This window comes from Cavia porcellus, unplaced genomic scaffold, assembly GCF_034190915.1.
Source record: "Cavia porcellus strain 051 isolate PalLab524CR breed Dunkin Hartley unplaced genomic scaffold, mCavPor4.1 scaffold_28, whole genome shotgun sequence".
Classification (NCBI taxonomy): domain Eukaryota; kingdom Metazoa; phylum Chordata; class Mammalia; order Rodentia; family Caviidae; genus Cavia; species Cavia porcellus.
The window spans coordinates 6342882-6363224 of record NW_026947511.1 but is presented as its reverse complement, the minus strand read 5'-3'; the positions used below and the strand labels follow the sequence as shown (position 1 = coordinate 6363224).

The 20343-nt window shown below is 37.5% G+C and overlaps 1 protein-coding gene across 4 annotated transcripts in view; it reads left to right on the top strand.

The window, feature by feature from the left end:
• The window catches only part of Lin9 (lin-9 DREAM MuvB core complex component), a 64258-nt gene that overhangs the window by 35415 nt on the left and 8500 nt on the right, over window positions 1-20343 (top strand). For all 4 annotated transcript variants that reach the window (XM_003462363.5, XM_013143535.3, XM_063239413.1 and 1 more), the window contains 4 exons: window positions 2012-2145; window positions 5471-5587; window positions 5841-5942; window positions 9983-10063. In XM_003462363.5, the coding sequence (XP_003462411.1) occupies window positions 2012-2145; window positions 5471-5587; window positions 5841-5942; window positions 9983-10063 (434 nt within the window). The remainder of the gene's footprint in view (window positions 1-2011; window positions 2146-5470; window positions 5588-5840; window positions 5943-9982; window positions 10064-20343) is intronic.

Genomic DNA, 20343 nt, shown 5'->3' with positions numbered 1-20343 from the left:
CCACACCTGTAATATTGTTTGCTGGATGTGTGAGGGAAACTCATATACCTAGTGTTAGAAGTGATCTATGTTGGAGAATAAAAAAGTCTGAGTTTGATTTCCTGTATATTATTGGGATGAAAGACAAACTGCATGATACCATTTTGTGTTGGTGTTAGAAGAGAGAATAGAATGATGTCTATCCCGGGCCTGGGTAAGTGGTGAGGGAGGCAGGTCAGAGAAATGCTGGTCAAAGGGCATAGAATTTCAGTAGACAGAAGCAGTACATTCAGGAGATGTATAGTATGTTGACTATACTTAATAATATATTGTGTTTTTGAAATACACCCTGAGAGTGTATATAGTCTTTTTAACCATAAAAATAATTATGTAAAGTAAAACATTAATTAGCTAGATTTAGGCATTCTATGATGTGTTTATACTTCAGAACATCATGTTGTACGATACATACATTTTATTTTATTTTATTTTTTGGTACTGGGAATCAAACCCCAGGACTTCACATTCACCAGGCAGGTGCTGTGCCATGAGCTATAACCCTGGTCCTAGATAAATAAAATTATCTATTAATTTAAATAAGAAAGAAACATGGACTTGCTGTCATATGGTATCTAAAAACTTTCACTGTCTTTTTGTTGTCCCAAACTTGTTGATGGGCTCCTATGGTAAATGTTTCTGATAGTACACTTTTTTGGTTTGTTTTTTAAGGCAGAATCTTGCCATGTAGTTTAGGCTGGCCTTGAACTCCCTATGTGGCCTAAGCTGGCCTCAAATTAATGGCAAGCCCCCTACCTCAGCCTCCATAGGACTGAGATTACGAATGTGCAACACCATGTCTTTTACTAGTATACTTTTTTTTTTTTGAGACAGGTCTTACTATGTAGTTGAGGATGTCCTTGAATTCACTGTATATCAGACTCATGGCAATTCGCCTACATCAGCCTCTCAAGTGCTGGGATTACAGGCTGCATCACCATGTAGCATTATCAGTATACTCTTTAGTTTACATTTTATTCTTTTGTGTAGTTTCTATTCTCTGTTGAAATTTCCTAGCAAGGCATATTCCCTTTAATTCTTTGAACATATTTCACTTTTTTTTTTTTTTTTTTTTTTTTTTTGGTACTGGGGATCAAACTCACAACCTCACACTTGCCAGGCAGGCACTTATGCTGCTGAGCTAAATCCCCAGCCCTGAATATATTTCTTTTACTTTCACAAGCAGTCTAGACATAATAAATGACTTTTACTAATTAGGAAACCGTGGGACTACTTTGGAAGTCCAGGTTTCCAGGTGCTAGCCAAGGGCTAGCCTCGTAAGGTAGGCCTTTTAGAAGAAGCAGTCCTCAGGGCTACTCTGCCAGTTCTTTTCTGCACAGCATTCTTGTCTCACTCCACACTCCTCCACACTATTGGACTTCAAAGCCAGGGGAAAGTCCTCCACAGAGCTACATCCCCAGCCCCTTTTTTATTTTGATGTAGTTTCCCTAAGTTTCCATCACTGAATTCAAACTTGTAATTTTCCTGCTTTTGCCTCCCAAGTACCTGGGATCATAGGAATGTACCACCATGTCTGACTTTTTTTTTTAAATTGAGCTACTTACAGTGTTTTGCCTATGAATACAGTGACACAAGTTATTTCACTGACTTTTTTTTTTTTAAACCAGGGAATGCACTCATGACCTCGTGCTTATCAGACAAGTGCTCAAACCACTGAGCTAAACCCTGGCTTGTTGATTTTTTAGAAGCTTAACTTCTGAATTATTTTAAAATATTTTTTCCTTAGTTTGGTAGCTTTATGGTTTTATCAAATTAAGGATAGTTATTTTCATTTTTTGTTTCAGAAAAATCTTTTTGTTGTTTCTCTCAACCTAAAATAAAGTACGGGCTTGTCCTGAAACTAATTAGAATACAACCATTCCTTTTATGATCTAACTTACATACTTGGAACAGTTTTATATTTGTCAATTCTTTATCTCTCCAAACATGTTAATGCCTGTGTTTCTTTACTCAGCACGACTACGTGGCGTACATGATGGTCTGTTCACAGGACAGATAGATGCTGTGGATACTCTTAATGCCACTTACAGAGTGACTTTTGATAGGGCAGGACTTGGGACTCACACCATCCCTGACTATGAAGTGCTTGTAAGTAGTCTTTTGTAATATGTTTGTTTTATGCCTATTACATGGATTGTGTACTTTTCTTACAAGTTGTGTTTTGTGTAGAATCAAGGCTTCAGTTTGTAAAGGAAGAGACCTTGAAGGTTCCTAACTCTATCTTACTAAACTCCTGTAACACAGCTATGCTTAAGTCATATATTTCCAGGGTTCCTTCCATTGTTGTTTACCTACCTGATATTTCACTGTAGTGAACTGATTGCTCCTTCAGCTATAGGTTAATTAATAATCCCAGCTATAGGTTACGATATAGTCTTGCAAAAACACTTTCTCTAAGGGCTAAGGGTTTAGCTCAGCGGCACAAGTGCCTTCTGGGCAAGCACAAGGTCCTGAGTTTGATGCCTGTTACCAAAATAAAAAAACCTAAAAACCTTTAAAAGTATGTAACATCTTGTTCTTTTAAAATTTGTTCTGTTTTTCCCAGCACTAGGGAGGCTGAGGAAGGAGGATCACCACGAGTTGGAGGCCAGCCGGGGCTGCATAATTAAGGCCAGCCTGAATTACAGAGTGACTCTCAGAAAGAAAAAAAAAAAAAGATCTGTTTTATCCTCAGTTACAGGAAGAGAGAGTATTAAGTATTTTCATTTTTCCCATGATAAAGTTGAGATTTAAGTACAATAATTTATTTATTCAAGGCTCTAGAGCTGTTTTCCTGTCAATCTGAGGCTAGAATCCAGATCTTTTAGGCACGTTATTTCACACTCATTGGTGATTTAGCAAAGTTAGGGAACTGCACACCTTCTTGTGTGGTGTAGGGACCTTTAGGCTTCACATGTGCCAAGCATACTCTGGACCCTAAAGTGCATCTCATGCTGTCTTCTTAAGTGGAAAGAATATTAAGAGCTAATGTAATTGCATTCTGAGACAGCATCTTAGAAATGTAAGAATAAAGATTTGTTTGTTTCTTTTTCTGCACTACTAGGAATTAAACACAGGCTTCTGCCTGGGATTTCTTACTCATAAGAAAACTACACAGTTTTATAATAAAGTAGTCCTTTTCTAAGCATAATGGAAATTGTATCCATTTTACTCTCCTTTTTTCTGTTATAAAATTAATTTTTAAGAATTATGACTATAATATTTTTTTTTTTTGTCTTTTTCCTTTTTATCGGTACCACGGATCGAACTCACGACTGCCTGTTTGCAAGGCAGGTACTTATGCCGCTGAGCTAAATCCCCAGCCCCGAATTATGACTGTAATTAAAAATGAAAAAGCTTTTATCTCCTGAATGGAAGAATAGAATCTTCCTTTTCTAATATGTAGTAGGTTTTTGTTTTGTTTTTTTGAGATGATGTCTCATATCATAGTTCGGGCTGGCCCTGACCTTCTATGTAGCCCAGGTTGGCCTGGAACTCACAGCAATCTTCCTGCCTCATCCTGAGTGTTAGGATTACAGGTGTGCACCACCATGCCAGGCACTAGTATATACTTTTTTAAAAATTGTGGTATGGGGCTGGGAATTTGGCTCAGCAGCATAAGCACCTACCTTGTAAGCGCGCAGTCATGAGTTTGATTCCTGGTACTAAAAAAAAAAAAACAAACCTGTGGCTTCCTGTTTGTGATGAGGACATCCCTATCAAACATCCCTTAGAAAGGAGCTCTAGAGGAGAAGTAACACTTGGAGTAGACGTAAAACAAAATATATCACTTAAGTCTTGCATTAAAGAATGGAATCATCAAAATTCCCCTTTCTTTTTTTTTTTTGGTCTTTTTCGTTTTTTTATCAGTACCGGAGATTAAACTCACGACTGCCTGCTTGCAAGGCAGGCGCTTATGCCGCTGAGCTAAATCCCCAGCCCCAAAACTTCCCTTTCAAAAAAGGAAGATTTTGGCCCAGCATAGTCTGAGCAGTTGGGAGGCTGAGGGAGAATTACTGAGTGCAAGAGTCCAGACAACATGCCCCATCTCAAAACTAAACAAAACCCGCGGTCTTAAAACACAGATGGAAAAAAAGTTGTTTTGTTTTATTTTTTGTACCAGGGACCAAACTCATGATCTTGTACTTGACAAGCAGGTGCTTATGCCGCTGTAAAAGTTGTTCTTAACTGTGTCTTTGAAGTTTTTTGTTTTTTGGGGTTTTTTTCCTTTGTTTGTTTTTTGGTACCAGGAATCAAAACTCATGATCTTCTGCTTGGTAGGCAGGCTTTTTACACCTCTGAGCTAAATCACCAGCCTGGCAGATGGAAAATTGCTTTCATGTTTCATTAATGTAATTTTCAATATGAGATCATTGAAAAATTTCTCCTTGACCAAGAATTCAGTTTGATTATAGTAAATTCAGTTTGGTTAAAGTATATTACAGTTTGATTATAGTATATTCATATAGTCTAAGTGCTGATAACCAAAGGTGGCTATAAAACACTTTAAAGGTTTTTGTTGTTGTTGTTGTTTTTACTTTAATCGATCTACTTTAGTACTACTGGAACTAAGCAGTTTTTTGTTATTGTACTTGGAATCCATAATAGTTGTAAATGCTAGAAGTTCTCGGGTATGGAATCCCCTCTCCTGTCTCCTGCAAAGCATCACCTTCAATAATTGATTATCATTTTCATTAATCTGGGAGAAATTCACAGTCCACTCCTATCCTCCATTCATAGTCTCCACTCTGCAAATCAGTTTCTTCCACAGACAGCAGACTAGCCACAGGGAAGTATTATTTCCCTTACTTGCTGCAAGCAATCTTGGCTGAAAATATTTTTCACTTCTCAATCTTGAGGAGCATAGGTTATGTTACCATAGTCTTCGCCACTTTAGTAGCTGTGATGTCTGGGTAGAAACAGATGACATTTTTTCTTAAAGAATAACAGCTAAGCAAATTTTATGATTATACATTTGCTATGAATCAGGAGACCGTGTCTCTTTACAGTGATGTAGTATATACCCAAAGAGCTAGGTGCAGCCACTGAGAGGTTAGAGACATCCCCTGCCAGGCTGTGGGAGTATCCACACCCCAAAGGTTCAGCCACAGAGGTTTAGCCCCAGAGTCCAGGGAGGTTTCGGGGGGCTACACCCCTTCTGCCTCTGCTTCTGGGCCCGCCCTCAGCAAGCACAGAAATACTTTAAAGTCAGTTGAGTATTCTTTGAATTGTTTTGATTCTTTGAACTTTTTCTTAATTCTTTTTATCTTTTGTGGGTTTAACCTTTGTCAGCAAAGTAGTATTTTCATTCTCTGATCTAGTCTTTGATATTTGTAGAATAATACATTTTATCATAACCATAGAATATGCTATGTAGCTGTTATAAGATGGGTAAAACTCTCTGAATGTTGTGGGTTCCTCTCTGTTCCCAAAGAGTAATGAGCCTCATGAAACCATGCCCATCGCTGCCTTTGGACAGAAACAGCGGCCTTCTCGATTTTTTATGACCCCACCACGGTTACATTATACTCCTCTTCAGTCACCAATTACAGTAAGTAATATTTTAGGAAGCACAGTCAGTAATTTTTATGAATATGATCTATGGTCTTATGAAATATATAGTTATTACAGTAACTTCATGCATTACCTGTATTGCTTTGGGTTGTCAGATATAAAATAGTAGTTACTTAAGCTCTGGAAATATTTTCATTCTTGCTGGATTTTAATGCATTAAATATAATAGAACTCTATCTAAAATGAGATACTTTTTTTGAACAGTCAATGATTTTCTTCTGTTCCCATAGGACAGTGATCCTTTATTAGGACAATCACCTTGGAGAAGTAAAATTTCTGGGTCTGACACTGAAACATTGGGTGGTTTTCCTGTAGAATTCCTTATTCAAGTGGTAAGCAATATCTTGCTGTATATTTAAAAACTCGATGTCTTTCATGTTATTAAGATTTGTCTAGGGACAGATATTGTTATATTACACAGGTTTTAAGGACTGCTATTTTTAGCAATGCTTGAAAATGAAAGCCAAAAATGACTGAGTTCTTTCTTATTTGACTGTCTTTTCTAAGACTAAGAGTGACTAAAAGTATTTACTTGTTAAATACTTAGGGACTAGATACCAAGAAATCTTAAGTCTAAATCAGGTGTGGTGGTCCAACACTGTCATGCCAGCACTCTTGATAGTCTGAGGGGGATGATCATAAATTCAAACCTACCTGGACAGTTTAGCAAAACTGTGACTCAAAAATTAAAGAACTGAGGATGTAACTCAGTACAGAATACTGGATCCCTCTCTCTACCGCCGTAACTAACACACACAGTCTAAATTGAAACGAGTAAGTATTATATGTATAATCTTTCTAAGTGCTGAGTGTGGCAGCACACACCTATAATCCTAGCACTCAGGAGGCTGAGGCAGAGGATTGCTGCAAGTTTGAGTCCTGCCTGGAGTACAGAGTGAGTTCAAGGCCAGTCTGAACTGCATAGTGAGACCCGTGTCATAAAACGAAAAAAAATTGAGCTGGATGTAGCTTAGTGGCACAAGTGCCTGCCTGTCTGGCGAGTGCAAGGTGTTGAGTTCAATCCCTGGCGCCCAAAAATATATATATATTATTTTTAAAAGTTATATGTATACATATGTATGTATGATAGCTAAGATAATTGTACTATTGATCCTGTTAGTTCAGGAAAACAAAATGTAATCTCTTACATTGTTTGATCTGTTTTGCATGCCAGTATCTTGTAATCTGAGAAACCTTTTGTGTGTGTGTACCAGGGATAAAACTCATGACATTGCACTTGCCAGGCTGGTGTTTTGCTGCTGAGCTATATCGCTGCCCCATTTTTTGTGAAATAGTGTATTTTTGTTTGTTTGTTTTTCCTTATACCAGAGATCAAATTCACCACCTTACACTTGCCAGTCAGGCACTGTGCCACTGAGTTATATCCCCAACCCTCTTTTGAACAATATATAATATGCAATGTAGTGACAATGGTTAATTTCCTATTAGCTTGTTTTGAAATCCTATATTGCTTCTACTGTTTTATTTTTATTGTTTTATTTTCTTTTAATCTCTTTTTTTTTTTTTTTTAAAGTCTAAGTGGCCTGACTTTTTTTCTTTCTTTTCTTTTGAGACAGGGTCTCACTATGTAGTTTAGGCTGGCCTTGAACTTACCTTGTAGCCCAGACTGGTTTTGAACAAGCAAGGAGTCAGCCTCCCGAGTGCTGAGATTACAGGCATGTGCCAGTACACCTGGAAGTGGCCTGATTGGTTGGTTTTTTGTTTTTTTGCTTTTTATTTTTTGTTTTTTGGGGTACTGGGAATCAAACTCATGACCTCGCACTTGCCAAGCAGGCACTTTTGCTGCTGAGCTAAACCCCTGACCCCTGACTTAAAACTCTAATGAGTTGGTTTTGAAAATTAAGTTAAATAAATTCAGTTTATCATAGTCTAATAATTTTTTTAAAATAAAACTACTTTCACTTGAAGTAAGTATAATCTTTATAAGTAAAGATATTTATAAGCAGGCATGGTGGTGCACATCTGCAGTCCCAGCACTCTGGGAGGCTGAGGCAGGAATATCACAGTTTGAACCTAGCCTGTGAATTATATAGTGACTTTATGAGACCCTGTCTCAAAAAAAAAGGTCTAGGGGTGAAAACTCTGAGTTCAGTGCCTAGTACCAGTGGAAAAAAAAGATGTTTATAACATAATCCATTAAAATATTCAGTGTTTACTTTTTGGCAGTTGATAGTGTTTTACCATTTGCATGCATGTATACAGCATTCTGTATTAACCTTATGTTCTTAATTACTCTTACAATATAAAGTTTCTTACGTCTTTTGGCTTACAAAGGTAGATACTTTGTTCCTTGAGACAGGGTCTCGCCATGTAGTGCAGATTGGCCAGGATTTCACAGTGTAGCCCAGGCCGGCCTAGAACCCATGGCAATTCTTGTGAGTCGGCCTCCTGAGTGCTGGGATTACAGGTGTGCAGCCGCATGCCTGGTTATAAACATCTTTACTGATAAAGATTATACCAGCATGCCCAGCCCAAAGGGTAGATATTTTCATATGAAAGATTGAAAATATGAGAAGAGTCAAGGCTTATCCCTTTCACAAATGGAACATGAAATGGTTTTGGGGGGACAGGGTCAGATAAAGAGAGATCCACAGAACCATAAGCAAAGGGTACCACAGCTAATTACTGTTGTAGTATGTTTAAAGAATTGATGTTTTGATTGATACTTACATGTTCATTTGTTTTTTTAACTTAATAGATCTTTTTTTCTAGAGCAGTTTTAGGTTCACAGAAAAAATTGAGAGGAAGGTGCACATATTTTCTGTATGTCACCTGCCCACTCCCTAGACTAGGACATTTGTTACCTTTGGTGAAGTTACGCTGGCAGCATTATCACCCAAAGACCATAAAGTTCTTTAGGGCTCACTTGCAGTGTTGGATATTTTAAAAGATTGGACACAGTTATCAGTAATTATAGCATGATACACAACAGTTTTGATGCCTTAAAAATCTTTTGTATTCCAGCAAAAGATCATCCCTTCCTCCAAACCTGGCACGACTGGTCTTTTTGTCTCCCTAGTTTGGCCTTTCCCAGAATTTTGCATAGCTGGAATCATACAGTGTGTTTACTTTTCATATCTTTCATTTACAAACATGCATTTGAGTTTTCTACATATCTTTTTGCGGGGAGGGTTGGGATTGAGACAGGGTCTTGCTATGTAGTGGAGACTGACTTTAAACTCACTAGGTAACAGAGTCTGGCCTTGAATGTGTTGCACTTCTCCTGCCTCAGCCTCCTAAGAGGTAGGATTATAGGTGTGTACTACTATGCCTTTTTCTCTTTTTCTCTTTTTTGAGACAGGATCACAGGCCAGTTGGCCTTGAGCTCATGTGTAGCCCAGACTAGCCTCAACTTTGGGATCCTCCTGCCTCAACCTCTGAGTTCAGGGACTACAGACATGTACCACCATACCCAGTTCCCTCCATATCTTTTCATGGCGCAAGATCTCATTTTCTTTCATTCATTCATTCAATAGGTAGGGTTTTGCTAGGCAGTTCAGGTTGGCCTTGAACTCAGTTTGTAGCCCAGACTGGCCTCGCACTTGCACAATGATCCTACTGCCTCAGCCTCCTGAGTGCTGAGATTATAAGCGTGTTCCAGCATGCCCGGCTCTCATTTCACTGATCACATTACATTATATGAACTGTGCCATAGTTTGTGCAGCCATTCACCTGCTGAAAGATATCTTAATTGCTTCCAAATTTTGACAGTTATGAATTATGGCTTTGCCATAAACAGCTGTTTGCAAGTCTTTGTCAAGACATGTTTTTCTCTCCTTTTGTATCCTGTAAACTGATGATTGCATCTAGAAGTTTGGTTAGATCATTCCTTTGCTTAAAAGTTGAAATAGTTGAGAACTTCCTCAATTGTTTGTTTCCCTAATGGTAATGGTTTGTATAGGAAATGCAAGATAAATGTTTGTGCTTTTTGCTTTGCTTTCCAATTTACCAGAAAATGGATTTGGTCACTAGCAGTTTCCAACAATAGTCAGGCTTGGGGTTTTTTATTTGTTTCTTTCTCTGTTTTCTTTTTTTTTTTTTTTTAAGGATTAGTGAAAACTTAAGGTTTTTAAATTTGTGCTTCAATTCTTTGCAGTCATTGTTAACATCCTGTTTTAAGCTGTGAAAGCTTGCTTAAGTTGACTCCTTAGCGCTTTTAACATGTCTTAATTACATGAATTTTAAAATAATATTTTCTTGTCAGCTAATCAAATACATAAATTAAAATGTTTGCTATATTTATATTGAGACACAAAAATCTGCTTAAATGTCATAGTGAAAAACTGAAATTTGATATCTGATTATAATACTTAAATGCCTGTATTTATTCCTAAACATTTCTTATTTGTAGACTAAATTATCCAAAATTCTCATGATTAAAAAGGAACATATCAAGAAATTAAGGGAAATGAATACAGAAGCAGAAAAACTGGTAAGGATTTTTATTCATTATTTATTCTTTAATTCCTTTGTTTACTCATTACCCTTAAAATGGTAAGGCTTCTATCTAGTGACTTTTAAATATCTTAGAGAAAATAGTCTTGAGGTAAATGTTATTTTCAAATCACCATTTGCTATCACTGCTCTTGTTCTGCTGAACACATGCAAAAAAATTAACAGTGCAGTGTGTTGCTGCAGACTATCCTGCTGCTGACTGTATAGCCCAGTAAAAGTCATGAAGAGATAAAGCTTCGATAGGTTTCATGAGAACTAGTACATCTGACTAACGCAGTTATAATGATGATGGTTATAAAAATAGTTTCAGAATAAGTAAATGAAGAAATAAAGCTGGGTGTGGTAGCACACACCTGTAATCCCAGTTGAGACAAGAGAGTCACTGCAGGTTTGAGGTCAGCCTGGGCTACATAGTGATCCTCAAGGCCAACTTGAACTACATAGCAAAACCCAAGGGCTAAAAAATGCAGTCAGTTCTATTCATAAGTGAGAATTATCGTGGCTGAGGGATATAGCTCAGTGATACAGTACCTGCCTGGTAAGCACAAGGTCTTGAGTTCAGTTCCTGGTACAAAAAAAAATTATTGGGCTGGGGATTTAGCTCAGTGGCATAAGCACCTGCCTGGCAGGCGTGAGGTTTGTGAATTCAATCCCTGGTACCAAAAATTTTTTTAAAAATTATTAGAGGAGTTTTTAGAACTGTAGAAAATATTCACTAAGAAAGTCTTTGAATTCCAGATGAAAGCCCAGAGGTTTAAAAAAAAAAAAAAAGCCTTTGAATCATAAAGAATTCACATTTTGTTAAAAAAAAAAAAGCTTGTAGGGTGGTAAATAGGCCTTACCTCAGATATCTCTGATTGAAAACACTGAATGAAAGGTGAAAGTATGGGAGGGCTTAGTAATAGGCCCAGGGGGCAAAGTACAGTACTGTGACATTATCTAATGTGACTTTTTCATCTTTGGCATTGGAAACTGAAAACCAGAAACATTTCAGTGAATTTCAGTCCAAAATTATACTGCTATTGTGGCCAGGCATGGTGGCACAGCTAAGGCAAAAGGACTGCTGTGAGTTTGATACCAGTTTGGGCTACATAGTGAGTTCAAGACCAGCCTAAACTAAATAGCAAGACCTTGTCTTTTTTTTTTTTTTTTTTCCGTACCAGGAATCAAACTCAAGACCTTGTGCTTGCCAGGCCGGTGCTGTGCCACTGAATTATATCCCTGGACTGAGACCCTGTCTTAAAAAAAATTGCACTGCTATTTCGTAGTATAGACACTGAAACAGTCTTCTCTATCCCATTCAGCTCATTTAAGCATAATACGAAGTTAGTATTATAGATACACAGTCTGTGAAAGATTGAGAAAAGGTTAGCCATAACACACTGCCATTACAGATCTTAAACACAGAGTTGTATGTGCTTTTCTTCCAGCTGTTCTCTACTTCTCATTTCACTTTCCATCAGTTCTGTTTCTGTTCTTTGTGATTTTTAGTGCGCCTCCCACTTCTGTTTCTTCTGATGACTTAATCATTTCTCTTATCTTTATGCATAATTGAATCATTGCCTTTCATTATCACTAGCTAGGAATTTTTCATTATCACTAGCTAGATCCAGGAGTATTGAGCTTGCTTTTTACTCAGTTGGTCTTACCTAATTTCAAATAAAGATCTATTCTGGAGTTGGGTTGGCTTCTTTGGCATGTGAGCTTTTTGAAGAAAAAGGTCTACTTGGTTTGATGTTTTACTTATGATGAAAAATAATTCTTATAAAAATATAAATGTTATGAACTTATTTATGAGGAAAGCAGTAGTTCTTTATAATTCCTCCCCATAAATATTATATCTTAACATGTTTACTTATATGTACGTTCAGATTTATTTTCCTGAACATACTATCAAGTAGTTCTAAATTTTATTCTCAGAATATGATTATGTTATTATATATTGGTTTATGTCTTCTTTTTTAATTGTTATATTGTACTATAATTTAAACTATTAATGATATTTAGATTATTTTCTACTGTTTTACTAAAATACTGCTGTAGTAGCTATCCTTATCCATATAACTTTATGCATTTGTGTCTTGTGTGTAGAATAAGTTCTATTTTTAACCTACACATAAAATTTTTGCATATTTATACATTCTGCTTATGGAATACCTTGTGATAGATACTTCAGTTTATCCATTGTATAATGTTCACATTGTGATAAGCATATCTATCACCTCAAATATTTGTCATTTCTTTGTGGTAGAAACATTCAAGACTCTAAGATAACTTCTTAAAATTGCTGTAGTATATGGAGTTTTTAAAGATTTAATAAAACGTCTAGTTTAAGAACTGAGCATGTGCTTTTTTCCTTTTTATAATTCCATACAAAATATGAAATAGAAAAAATAGAACAGTCTGCTTAACAAAGTGAAATTTCAGAATCTTTTCTGCATATTGTTTGGTGAAACAGAAACCATACTGGAGGCCTGAAGAGGTGGTCAGCCCAGAGTTGGCAAATACAATGAAGTGCAGAAGCAGAGAAGCAGGGTTTTTAAGAGGATTAGTGCAAGGTCTGAACTGCCCTTCTTCCCAGGGATGGCACTCAAACATGGTATTTGCTCAAAGGGAATAGAACAGATACTCCCAAAGGAATTTGAATTCACTATCTGGAAAAGTTTTTTTTTCTGCTTTGGGTAATGTAGACTCAGTAATTTGAATGAAACTTCCCACTAAAAACAAGTATTTCCTCTAATAAACTGTGGAAGTAACTTGGAGACACTAAAGTGTTAATAAGAGGTTAAGAAGTTTTGAATCTAGAAAAAGAAAGAAACTCAGAACGGAGAACTGGACTGCTGCAAGTTGTAGAAAAGAGAAATTCAATGCATTCTTGAAAGCCTTGCAGGAGTTGGGGAGACAAAATTGGAGGCCAGAGCTCCATTGGTGAAGGGAGATAACCCCAGAGAGCCCCAGCTAGCCCACGAGGAACCCTCATACCCAGCTGGCTCTGTCACCATTCCCACAGGCAGCCAGACTGAGACCCAGCAGCACCTCCATCCTCAGTACTGCCAACCCCACCCCATGCACCATAGGCAGAGACACAGACAAGAAGGTCATTGCAGCGAAGATTTGGGGAACAGTAAAATGGTTCACTTAAGAAATGGACATGGTTTCATCAACAGGAATGACACCAACCAGTCTGAATTTATGTACCAGACTGCTGTAAAGAACAGCCTCAGGAAGTCCCACCACAGTGTAGGACATGGAGAGACTGTGGAGTCTGGTGTTGCTGAAGGAGAAAAGAGTGCAGAGATAGCAAATGTCTTGGGTCCTGGTGGAGTTTCTGGTTCAGGGATGTAAAATGTGCAGCAGGCCTCACCATGCTAGATGCTGCCTGCATTGCAGTGTCCTCCACATAGTTGCTGGCAGAATGTCCAGAACAGTGAGAGTGGAGAAGAATGCAGGCCCACAGAGCACACCTAAAGCCAGATCCAACCATGCAGGGTCTACCCTATCACAGGCGAAGGTTCCTTACCACATGCAGGAGATCCTGTGGACTGTGACGACAGGATTCCTGCCTTGCTGTGCTTGAGAAGGGATAGAGTGTGCAGGAGAGCAAGGCAGAATATGTATTGAGTTTACAGACCATGATTCCACAGGGACTCTTTTCACCAAACACACCCTAGAGAGGACAGCAAGAAAGAGGCCCGAGGTCAGCAACCACCTCAGTATCCCTGGTGTGAATTACCAAAGCAGACACCTGGAAGACCCTAAGTCAAAGGTGGCAAAAGAGACAGGGGCCCCAGATTTACCAGCCGAGAGCAGGGTTGGACTTAGGAAAGGCAGGTTTAACATCTGTCCCATCATCCGGCTTAGTCTTCCAACAAGAAGAAATGAGAACAAAATTCCAGCAGCATGAAATGAACTTAAGATTGGAACTGAAGATGTCAAGTGTTGCTTTTTGCTAGTATTTTTACCTAAAGACATCTCTTTTTGGTAATGACAAATGTGGTTCTTTTTAAAAGCCTGGTTTTTCTCAATACACCTTTAAAGGTTTTTAAATGGTTTCTTATTGGATCAAGTTGAGATTTTTAAGAACTTCATTTTTGATTTGTAAGAAAAGTTTGCAATTTGATCTTTTTGTTTGTTTTCAAAAAAAGTCAAAAAACTGCAGACATCTGTTAATAAAGGACTTAAATAATTGAAACAAGGGCTGGGGATTTAGCTCAGTGGCATAAGCGCCTCCCTGGCAAGTGCTAGGTTGTGAGTTTGACCCCTGGTACAAAAAAAAAAAAAAATAATAAAACTAGAATCTAGAGAAGGGCCCAGGATAGAAGATTAGCAAGCCTTCCATGTTCTAAGTTAGGACCCCAAAACTGAGCGCAAACATTACAAAAGAAGCACAGCTACTCTCAGTTGTGAACAGAGATACAAGAATCCTAAACCAAGTATTTTAAAATTGTTAATACACAGGGTACATCACTGCAGCCAAGTAGGGCTTGCTCCAGGAAGGCAAGAGTGGGTACAATTAGAAATGAGTACGTGGAGTCCAGACCACAGAAGGGGGCAGTGCAATCTCTTTTTCTGCCTGCTTTTTTTCAGCATAATAATTTTCTTCTTCTTTTTTTCTTTTCAAATCTATTTTATGTTAAAGAGAAAAAAAAATTCAAAACACAGTAATTAGGGAGTTAGGACCGGGGATTTAGCTCAACAGCACAGCACCTGCCTAACAAGCTCAAGTTTGTGAGTTCAACTTTCAGTACTAAAAAAAGAAAAAAAATGGCATAACAATGTTATGTACATTGTATATTGTTATCTTCAAATCAGTTACTCAGAGTACAAGATACCTACATTTAATTGTCCAAACAATACTAGCACAAACATTTCCATTCCATGAACTCACAGAAACTTTCATATATATAACTTTTATATATATATATATACATACATACATGTATATACATTTATTGTTTAAGCTTCTCACCCTAGTGAGTCAATAAAGTATTTACATATGCATATCTGATTTATTTCATTTATGAATATGTTCTCAGGTTGCATCCATTTATCTATAAGTCTCCAGTTTATCCATCTTTATGAATGAGTAGTACTCCATTGTATAAAAATACCGCATGTTTTTTATTCATTCCTCAGTCGATGGGCATTTAGGCTGTTTCCAAGATCTAGCTATTATAAACTGTGCTGCTATAAACATGGTTGCACATATATCACTGTGATATGATGTTTTTAATCCTTCTGGGAAGATTCCCAGAAGAATTGCTGGTTCAATGGGATCTCCAATCCTAGTTTTTTTTTTAAGGAATCTCCACACACAGCATAATAATTTTTAGAGTCATCCATTTGGTTGTATGTTTCAGAATTCACATGACCTAGAACCCAAGATCTTCCGTAGCTAAGCAAGCATTCTCCTACTGAGCTACCATTTGGGGGGGGGGGGGGACTGGAGATCGAATTTACAACCTAATGCTTGCCAGGCAGATGCTTATGCTGCTGAGCTATATCCCTGGCTACCATATTTTTTATATTCCCCTGAAAATAAGACCAAGTCTTATATTTACTGCAAAATATTGAATGTCTCATTTTTTTATGTACAGTAATGTATGTTTATTCATGTATAACTGTCTACATTTATTCAGATGTAGTCATGTTGTCTTTTGGAACATTGTCATAACTCTCCAAACCCCAGATTCCAGCCTGAATTTCTTATGACTCCATTCCTTATAGAGCCATCAGTCTCAAACCCTCACATCCAGCAATAGCACTCCTCAAATGAGCATTTCCCATCCGCGCAGGGTGCTACTAGTGCATTGGTAACACAGCTGTCAGTGATTTTTATCTCATGAATTCTTCACCCAAGTTATGATCTCTTGCAAGCCGAGCTTCACAAAGTTTGTAGTAAATGAAGTGTTGATTGAAGAATTAAGAGACAGGAATGGCAACAAAAGTGCTAACAGTTAAGATAATTGTCTACACAAAGGCAATGAAAAACTGTAGGCACCAAATTCAGAAAATGTTCCTTTATTTCACACAAGAATATTAAATACAACTGTTATAACACATAACATAGATTTATATTAAACCCAACTGTGCCAATCCAGTATCGGTATGTAGTTACATGTCTGTACTCCAGTTTGTCAGTAAATCCATTATGTGTTACAACAGCTTATTCTCCAATTAGGGCTTATTTTCAGAGATTTAGGGCTCATTTTCAGAGATAAATGTGGTACATTCCCAGCTCCAAAGTTTCTTTCTTTTTGCTAATTAGTAGCTCATTGTGTAGATGTTCCATAATTTATCTACTCACCAGTTGATAGACATTTGGATGTTTACAGTTTTAACTATTACAGCGAAAGTTGCTCGGAGTATTCATGTACAAACCTTTGCATGGACATGTGTTTTCCTTTCCTTTAGCTTACAGTAGGTATGTGCTTAACTTTGTAAGAACTCTTTTTTTAAAACTCAGGTGTTTTACTGGGTAGTAACTCATTGAAATGTACAATTTTCTTTTGTGTACATCATTCTATGTAAGTTAGACTGTTCTGTTAAAACAAATAACATAACACTAAAATCTAGCTTGAGGTTTTACCCAAGAGAGTTATTCTAGCATTTGGGAAGCCCACAGCCTGACAGCTACCTGCTTTCCCTCTGAAGCACAAGCTGGTAGTTGACATCCCGCCATTACAGTCATCCCACAAAAACATGGGGGACAAGTTCCATGACCCCCAAGGGATGCTTAAAACCTGAGAGGATTGCACTTTTTCCTGTACCTACATACCTGTGGTAACTTTTTTTGTTGTTTTGGGTTTTTTTTTTTTTTTTTTTTTCAGATAGGGTCTCAGTATGTAATTCAGGATGGCCTAGGGCTCACTTTGTAGCCCAGGCTGGTCTCGAACTTGCCATGATCCATCTGCCTCAGCTCCCCAAGTGCTGGGATTATAGGAATGCGCCACCACACCCAGCTCAATAACTTTGTTTTTTAAGAGCAGAGTATATTTATTGGGGAAAGAAAGCTTCTGTCTGAGAGAGACAGAAGGGGTCCTAAGTGGGTTGCTGGGGACCCTGCCTTTATACATTAACATAGTAAGACATTAAAAGCAATCAGTAATAAAACAGAACATTATAACAGTGTGCTATAATAAATATGTGTGTGGACTCACAAGTGATCATTGTGTTGTGCTCATGCTCATTGTGTGGAGGTACAATATGGGAAACAAACGGCACGGTGGGCATGATGCTGTGTTGGACCAAGTGTGCAGATCTGGAACACGAGTGCTGCACCTCAACCAGTGCCAAGACAGCTGCTAAGTAACTGAGGACAGTGCTTCACGTTCCAGTGGCAGGCCTTGAAATTTCTCATTCGACTGACAATAGTACACAGTTTGAAATTTATGAATGGTTTATTTCTAGAATTGTCAATTTAATATTTTCAAACAGTGATTAACTACAAGTAACTAAAATCTGAGGAAGTGAAATCAGATATAAGGGAGAATTAATGCACATTCATAGTTACATTTGTCTAAAGAAACTTGGAGAAGGAAAAACCAGGAAACCCATAGAAGTTACCCATTTCTTCATTAAATATAAGCAACACAAAAGTACTGGCCATACAAGAAAATGAATTGCATGAAAGAAAAAGCAAAGTAGAAAGAAAAACCTGTTTCTAAGCTTAATTTAGAGACAAAAGGAATTTTAAAAGTTAATATCCTTCAAATAGAGATTGATTAAAGCATTGAGTTTCAGTTAGGATAAATGCTGGAGATCTGATGTATGGTGTAACAATTATACTCAGCGATGTATTTTTTACTGGAAAGCTGTTGAAACAGGAGGTCTTAAGTGTTCTGACTACAAAAATACATCAGGTGATACATGTCAATTAGACCAATTTAATCATTCCAAAGTATACATCTATCAGGGCATCATATAAATTTTGTCAATTACATCCTAAAACTAGAAGGGAAATCATATACAGTACTTGGAGATTTAAAAAAATATTGCATTCCATGAGTAGGAGACTATAAAAAGATGTAATCAAAACTCCAAAATAGTTCATTTATTTAAAGAATGTCAAAATTTTCTAAACATGGTACAAAATTCAGAAGTTAGAATAGTGATAAATTTCCTACCTAAAAATGAAAAATGTTCTCATAGCAAGAATCACCATGTAAGTAAAACAGAGAGAACAAACTGAGGGAAAGTATTTGCAGCTCATGTCACAAGAGACTGATTGCTCTAAAATGTAAAATGTTCCCTCAATAAAATGAAGATCAACCACATAGAAGACAATGAGCAAAGAGTACGAGTAGCATACACATACAAATGACTCCCCTGTAGTATTGTCTTGAACCCAGGACCTTCACACACAGCTACATCCCCAGCCCTTTTTATTTTTCATTTTGAGACAGAGTCTATTAAGCTCCCCAAGCTGAGCTCAAACTTACAGAGCTCCTGCCTCAGCCTTCCAGAGTTCTGGGATTACAGTTGTTTGCTATAACACTTAACCTAGGTTTTTTATTTTTTGCTTTTTGTTTTTTATGGTTCATTAGTGATATCAGTCTATTATTTAACATGTTAGCCATCTTCCAGCTTTGTACATGTTGATATGTATATATGAATCCTTTGCTTTTTTAAATTTTTTTTGGAGACAGGGCCTCAATATATAATACAGGCTGACCTTGAGCTCACTATGGAGCTCAGGCTGGGCTTGAACTCACAGTGATCCTCCCAAGTGCTGGGATTATACGTGTATGCCACCATGCTGCACTTTACAAGTCTTAAATAGTTGACTAAAATGTTGAACAATAAGATAGGGATAGGTATTTTCAATACTCAGAAGAATTCTGTGTGAGAACGTACTGAGCTTTTCATGGTCTTGATTTTGATTAACTAGTTCTGAGTCTATAAAAAGAGACTTGATCAAATACTCAATTATACCTTTAGGTGGTGTGATCCAAAAAATGTTTTGTTTACATGTTTTAAAAATTTCTTACAGCGGGCCAGAGGTTTAGCTCAGTGACACAAGTCCCTGCCTGGCAAGTGCAATGTCATAAATTCAATCCCTGATCCCCCCAAAAAAATTCTTATAGTAAAAGATACATTATTCTCCCTCAAAATACTCCCCCTTGTTTTGAACTTACTCTATTCTCGCCACTGTGTGAGGCAGTTCTAGAGATTCACCTTCATAAAGTCGCAATATTCTGGCTGCCTCACTGTCCTGAATTAGTACACAGCTTTTACCTTTTATTGTCATTATGCTTTGGGGGAGAGCCAGAAGTCCCATGGTGCCAGATCCAGTGAATGAGATAGATGAGGATGCATCTTAATGTGTTTACAAGCCTGCTTCTCACTAAGGCAAAAGACAGCAGCATTGACCATATTTTTGATCATGCTATGTAAAGATATGAAAGCAGACTTCTAGAATTGCTCAGAAATTGGCAAAAATGATGGTTGTCTTCAAAGTAATGGAGAAGATTTTGAGGAGGATTAATGGCGGTATATCTTATTATAAGTTTTTAAAGTTTAAGCAAGCGTTCACTGTATATTTTGATTACACCAAACATGTCCTGAGTAGTAGGTAGTTCTCAACAAGACAATGTCCTATTTATCTTTTCATTCTTATAATCTGTAGATCTTTTGGATAGTCTGGTGGCCATACTCCACAAAAGCTGTGGCTGCAAAGGGGAAGCATTCCAAGAAGTCCCAGTAGTAAATGAAAAGTAGAATGTCCTAGATATGACTACCGACAGAGCCTCCCTCTCCCCTACTCTCCTTGTGGCATTGTCTCCTCTTCCCTTTCCTGCTTCCTACCCACAGTGGCAAAAGAATTATGACAAATGCAAATTCCTTTCAGCTCTTGAAAGCATGCCACTTACTGGCTGTGGAGCAGGACTTCATATGTGAAATCATGATAGAAACAATAGTGTGCTTATAAGCTGGCCATGGTGATTCCGCAATGTCACGTGATACTACAGATACTGCCTCTCGTGCATTTGCCATCCTGTTTGCTCAACTTAGCTGTTGCTGTCAGATCGTCAGCACATTGTTAATAGTATGTGCTGTTTTGTTTTGTTATTTCTTTTAATTTTTGGTACTGAGGATCAAACTTACTACCTCGCTCTTGCCAAGCAGGAGCGTACTCCTTTGAGCTAATAGTATATGCTATTAATATGAAGAGATTCCATTTTCTGTAAAGTAACATAGCTAACTACATCGTCTCTTAAGTTTCTGATAGCTAAAAAAATCTGTGGGGCTGGAGAT